Here is a 6,811-nt window from a genome sequence, read left to right as displayed (position 1 = left end):
ACATAATCCACATTTCCTAGCTTAATCAAGTCTGAAAAAAAAATGTTTGAGAGAAGTTCAACAGAAATAGAAAATTCCCAGCATAATCCACAGTTCCTAGCTTAATCAAGTCTGAAAAAAAAGAAAAGAAAGGAAAAGCAATGTCAGGAAAAAACAAATGAGTGAAAGCTATTAACATTAATTGTATACGTAAAAAGAAGTCTTACTTTTGGTAATTCAAGTCATTGGACATGATTTTGCACTCTTTGCAAAGATTATTGTCTTTGTCTTTATCTAGGTTAGGAACCTGAGAGCCTGATTCCTTTAGACACTTACAAGCAGCACGTTTTTCTTCCTTCATAGGTGATGAAAATATGATTTGTTTCATCCCATAGCAGTAAGAAGTTGAAGGGGCATCACTTTTCTTGGTTAGATAATCTAAGCATTGCTTCGCTAAGGCTTTTTCCTGCTCACAAGTTAAGCCCTTTGATGACTTTGTGGCAGTAACTGTGAAGACAAACACAATTAGCAGAGTGAAGAATGATACAAAGATAGTCTTCATTGAGCCGAAAAAATCATAGTCATCAGAGCAAAACAAAAAGCTATAAAAGATTAAACTGCATTTTACATAGACCACACATTTACCTTAATTTTACAGTCAAAGTTAAGTTCCTAAATTTAATACATTATAAATAACTTAAGTACATCGATTGACATAAATATATATAGAAACGATCAAGCCTGTGGTTTGGCATTAACCACCATCCTGAAAATCACTCAATCACCCACATATATATAGAAACGAACAAACCACTCAATCAACACATCCAAAAAACACATACCAATTTTTTATCAAAAAGTCATAGCAGTTATCATGAGTGCAGCAACCAGAGCTTGGATTGTTACATCCAGCATTGGGGCAGTGGAGGCCTTGAAGGATCAACTGGGGGTGTGCAGGTGGAATTATGCCTTGATATCACTCCAGCAGCATGCCAAGACCAACATCGGATCATTCACTCAGACCAAGAGCTTGTCCTCTGCAACAAAGTGCCCACTGCCAACAAAACAAGCAACCCAATCAACCTTATTAACACCAAAATATGTTCAGAGTTTGGAATTTCAAAATAAATTGTGAAAGAATGATTGATTGCCGATGATTTTGAAATACACACAAAAGCGGGACATGTAAAATGGACACAAACCTCAAACTTCAGGTGACCTAGAAAATGGACCCAAGCAATGTAAAATAAAAAATATATGGAAATTGAAGAACAGTCAAACATAATCCCACATTCAAGTTCTCATTTTTCGCTCCCCGTAGAATAGAGCAAAATTGAATAAAACAAAAATGTATATGTCTGCAACAACTAGAATTGCCAACAAACCCAAAGACAACACTCATCCATAACACAACACTGTCAATTACAATAGCAAAGACAATATCTTTTTAGCAGATCGAGAATTAGGTGAAATGGGAACGGTGCTGTACCTAATGACAAAATTCAAGACATCATTTAACAAGACAAAATATAATAAAAAAATTGGATGTAAAAAAAAATTACCAGTGACTATAAAAAGAAAATTTAAAGTTATGAAGGCTATTTATATTTTCAATTTAAGTTTTCTTTAATTTTGTTTTCCTATCCATCTTTTCTAATCTTATTTATCTTAGAATTTTAATCATTTGGTTACAAATATTTACTGTTAAGCCTCAAGTGTCAGTGTTGACTAATCCTATATACATGCAAATTAAATTCAACCAATAAAAGACCATAAAACTGATTACTCCCAAGAAAGTCATTTTAAAGAAGTAAAATAAACTAAACTAAAACATTTAGTAAATAGTTGACCTTTTTAAGTATCTATAGAATTAAAATTCTTGATTATGATAGATATTTTGAGGGAGAGGACAAAACTCATGACTAATCCCTATAAAATTATTTGTCTCTTACTATTATCAAAAAGATATTTGATGTATATTAAAAAATATTAAATAGATTCTCAAATCTGTAATTGTTCTCATCCTTACATTAGGCATAGAAAGAATGCAATCTAAATCTTGCACATTCAGATGTATGACATGTTGAATCAAACTAAAACTAATTTAAATAACTTCTCCATTTTACACTGGAAACTTAGATATTCAAATTTAGTTCCAATAGCGTGAAACCAAACACATGTCCAATGTAACAATCTTTTTAAGTTAACGTTCCTTCAAACTTTTTTCTCATGTACATTCAACTTAAGTTACCAATGTCTAGTAAGAAAAGTAACTTCATTGGGAACTAACCTAGTGGAATCAAAGGAGAAAGTTGTAAGAAAAAGACAGTACAAGGAAGTTACATTAATAAGCATGCGGGATGAACACACTAGAGTTGAGTAATCACCACGCAATTCTCAAAAGGCACAACCTCAAAGTCCTTAAATTATACACTCCATATAACAGAATAAGTAGGTGTTTTGGTTGTTGTGGTTGGTGTGCGAAACTTCTAACAGGACCATTTGGGGTCATGTGGATTTTTTCTTTTTCCCCTTAACTGTCTTTCACCATATTCTATGTAAATAATTGATGTGGAGTGGTTTCAATTGGACACCTACACATATATGAAGTGTGACATTTTCTTGGGACCAAATTCATCACAGACATTATTCTCTTCATTTCATAAAATAAAAATGTTTTCTAACTTGTTTGGCTGGATTTGAGTTTGAGGTGCACACAGTTCTATCAACTATTAGTCACAGGGTGATGGTTAGGAACATTGTTGCTAGAATAATTAATATATCTGAGTCAGAATAGTTAATCTGGTGGTGAAAAATGAAAACTGGTTTTCAAAACTTTTGACAAAATTCACCATGTCTTGTGTCTACTTCTAATGCAACCTCAATCAGGCAAACAAAAGGAAACAATAAACCATTACAAAGCCCAAAAACCTATCATCGACTACATGTTCCAGCAAAGAGATCAAGGGGTTAAAACAATTTTTTAAAAAAAAAAATCAACCTTGGCATAATAGTCTTTCTAGACCCTGCTGGGTGGGGTCAGCTCTGCCAGCAGCCTCAGGCTATTCACCTAAACTAATTAGGCTTGTGTAGTTGAGAGCTAGAATAGTTAAGAGACATAAACGGTGTTGCCTATAAATAGAGAGAGGTGTTGAGAGGAGTGGGAAGTCAATTGAAGAGTCAGTACTGCAGCAAAGTAGAGTCCTGGATCTCTCAAATATCCAGAAAAATTGTGTTCTTTCTTTTCATCAATCAACAATATTCATATCCACTGAACCTCTGAACCAGTTTTTATCACTATTATTGTCCACTACCTTTACCTCCACAACATAACACAAGCGCTAACTTCCCCAAAGCTCCCCATAATTCATAATTTTTTTCAGAGTTCGAAAGTCAAACTCAAAAGTCTAGCATCCAAACAGTTGAAAGTAAATGACAAAAATGCATTCATTTGAAAAAGGAAAAACCCTCCTCACCAAAATCAAATCTCTACAATCTAACAAAACTAAGCTGAACCCACTCAGATGTCAAATTAAGAAATTCAAAATCAAACCCATAACATCCAAAAAAAAGCAAAGTATTGAAGCCCAATTTGTTGAGGACAATATGCCTTTGGCGTGAGGATACAGAGAGCGCATTTTAATATGAAGAGTAATAAGTTATCAAGAATGAACAATCTCATATTAGCTCTCTTAGACATTTAAATAAACATTTTATGAGCAAAATTAACATATAATACTCAGAATTAAGACAAAACAAGCCAATACAAATTCAACCTTACATGAATCAGAGAAAAACATCAAAACAGAGATGTGAAACAATGTCAACACAATAATGAATCAAATGAAAACACGACACAAAGGAGAGATACTTAGCTTTTGAATTCCGTGGAAGAATCAGAGCTCTGAATACCACCTAATCGATTCAACACGAGATTGAACGGTGGAAAAGAATTTTCAATCAGAGGAAAATCTTTTAAACGTAGTAAAAGAGGATTTAATCGGTGAAACTTCAAGAAAATGGTGAAAGGATGACGAAACCCTAGAAGGAGATGAAGATAATCGGTGGAAGAGGAATTTTGTTGTTAAATAGGCTGAGGCAGGAAAGAAATATGAAATAAGATAATTAATGTTTGAAGAGAAAGAAAGTTTATCGTTGATGGTGAGCTCTCGAGAAGAAAATGAATGTGGTTGATGATGCGGTCTGAATGAAGACATGGCAAAGGAAGATCGCATGGCTACAAGGAGGGAAGGAAGAAGAAAGAAGTAAGGGTGTGAGATGGGGAAACAAAACCATATGAGTGTTTCTTCTACTGAGAAAAAGAAAGAAGAAGGATTTGTGGGTTTTTTTTTATCTAAAATGAAGGAAGAAGGAAGGGTCAGTGAGTGAGTGAGGGACTCATTTTGGAGAGTTGTAGTTAGGTTTTTTTTTCAAAGTTAGAAGAAGATCGGGGCTTTTTCTAAAGTTTTTTTAATTATTAATTAATTAAAAATCCGTATATAATATCTGTATGTAAAATATTTAATATATACAGATTAAAATCCGTATGTAATAATCTGTATATAAAACGCAATTTTCTTGTAGTGCCACAATACCCAATAGACACTCATCACACAATACTCAATAGACACTCATTCCACAATACCCAATAGACACTCATTCGGATGATACGTTGATGAGCGGTCACGGGAGGTTATGCACTTGTGATGACTTCTACTTCTTTTTACAAATACACTTCCAAAATACTCCATACCATCCATAAGGTTAGTCCTCAACACTATGTCCAAAACCGGCACATAGACCAGGACCTCCTGCCCCTCTCCCCACATAATTCATCCTTCTCTACTTGAGACTGGATGATTATTAGAGTATCAGGATAACCTCCAACAACAGGACCCTCAACATCAACATATACACTAATACCATATCATTACAAAATATCTCCACGAGACTCATATCATGCTCATATTCCTCAACTCATATTATATCGTTACAAAATCTCCCCATAATACTCATATCATGTTTAGATGCATAAATTCAAATCCAATATAATAAAATACAATCATCACAGAAATCATACAAAATGAATATATCACAAAATAAATTAACAATAATAAAATATCACTATAAATGGTCACTGGAGAAGAATCAAATGTTTGACGAATCAAACTCACCATAAACGTCAGTACATATGACTAGTCACAACTTACTGGATTTGACCAGGGCTGCTCTATGATCAGGGATGTACCAACTCCGGTTTTTAAGATTCCTCTATCCTACCATCACAATTATAATTCATAATTCCATATCTACCACAATAACATGAATTCATCAGAAATTTTCATTCCAACAAGATATATTGCACAATAATTTAACAGTACATAATTTATTCAACAAGATTTAAGTTAAAAACTTGTCGAGTAGACTTCCAGGAAAGAGAGGTGTGTCACAATGGACAACTTAAGTACCAAGTCTTCCCTTAGCTAAAGTGTTCCCCAACTAGTTTTAACAAATTTCTTATTTACAGATTCAAAACAACAACATATAATATTAACACAGAAATTCAATATAGATAGATATATAACAAGCACCTATGTTTTTCATTAATAGTATTCACACAGAATTTCAAGACATGAATAGTAATAAAACAATACTAAATCATAATATAAGGATGACATTGATGGTATGGTCATGATATGACTGATGAAGATGTTGACGACGATCATGGTGTAGAAATAATGAGGGTAGTAAGGATAACTCTCTAAATGAATGTTTGTTACTAAATTGTGCTTATTTGCTATGTATATATTATATTGTTATTGATTGTGTTAATGGTAGTTTACTCATACTTGTCTGTATTTGTGTGTGTCTTGTATAACATTTGTTGGGGAATGTTGCATATACTCCAAATGCATGATAGAGATATGAGAGTGGAGAAAAGACTTTGTGTATTTAAAGTTTTTGTGCTATAAATTTTAGAAAAAATCTAATTGGGTTAATTTTAGTTTTTTGTTTATTTTATTTATTTCAAAATTATGTAATTGAATAATACTTTTGGTAAAGTTAAGGCTTTATTTTAATTTCCCATGTTTTACTTGTCAATTTTTAATTAATAACCGTTTTCTACGCTATAAGAATTTTGAAATATCTAAATTTTAAATAGGATTCATGATGTAGTGTTGTGAAAGTTGAAAAAAAAAGTTAATATATTAGAATGTGCTAAAAAAGATAAAGTTTTGTGGTTGATAAGATCTTAGCAATGATAACCCCTTTTACCATCACCTAACCAAGAAAAACACAAATTGTGATACAGGATGACAATTTACTACATTCTACTTGTGGATAAAGAACAAAGCAAGTAGAAAAAAAAAAACAATTTTGAAATCAGGATCACTACCACATAACTTTTGAAAAGCAAACATAAGAGAAAGTGGAATTTGATTAATAGCATGATCAATAGTTAGAACATATTCATCCAAAAGTTCACTAGGAACTAAAGTAGACAATAGAAGAGAACAAGTCAGCGTGACGATATTTTTTTTAACAACTCTACTCTGTTGAGAAATATTAGTACAAGAAGCCATATGAAAAGTAGCATCAATGGAAAGTAGTAAATTTGAAAAGTTTACAATCATACCAATAAGAAATATCACTTGAAACATTAAATAAAAATCTAATGAAGATTAAAAATTAGAAACCTCTTCCGCTAAAAAGTTACATAAAATATTTTAGAACAATGCAATATCAAAACAATCAACCTAAAAATAGTTTGAATTGACTAAAAAGATCATTACACATTAATTGGTTTTCCCTTAATTTTACAGAATTTTCC

At 32.3% G+C, this 6,811-nt stretch overlaps 1 protein-coding gene across 1 annotated transcript; it reads right to left on the bottom strand.

Annotated features, from left to right (window-relative positions):
• Positions 1 to 202: 202 nt before the first annotated feature.
• LOC128193949 (non-specific lipid-transfer protein A-like) lies at positions 203 to 541 on the bottom strand. Its single transcript, XM_052868150.1, has one exon. The coding sequence runs from the start codon at positions 539 to 541 to the stop codon at positions 203 to 205; it is 339 nt and encodes a 112-aa protein (XP_052724110.1).
• Between the last annotated feature and the right edge of the window lie 6,270 nt (positions 542 to 6,811).

The sequence above is a fragment of the Vigna angularis genome, chromosome 9 (genome assembly GCF_016808095.1).
Source record: "Vigna angularis cultivar LongXiaoDou No.4 chromosome 9, ASM1680809v1, whole genome shotgun sequence".
NCBI classification, from domain to species: domain Eukaryota; kingdom Viridiplantae; phylum Streptophyta; class Magnoliopsida; order Fabales; family Fabaceae; genus Vigna; species Vigna angularis.
This window is presented reverse-complemented; position numbering and strand designations above follow the sequence as displayed.

Excerpts from the sequence above, each read along its gene's own strand:
- LOC128193949 (XM_052868150.1), bottom strand. The coding sequence starts at position 541 with ATGAAGACTATCTTTGTATCATTCTTCACTCTGCTAATTGTGTTTGTC.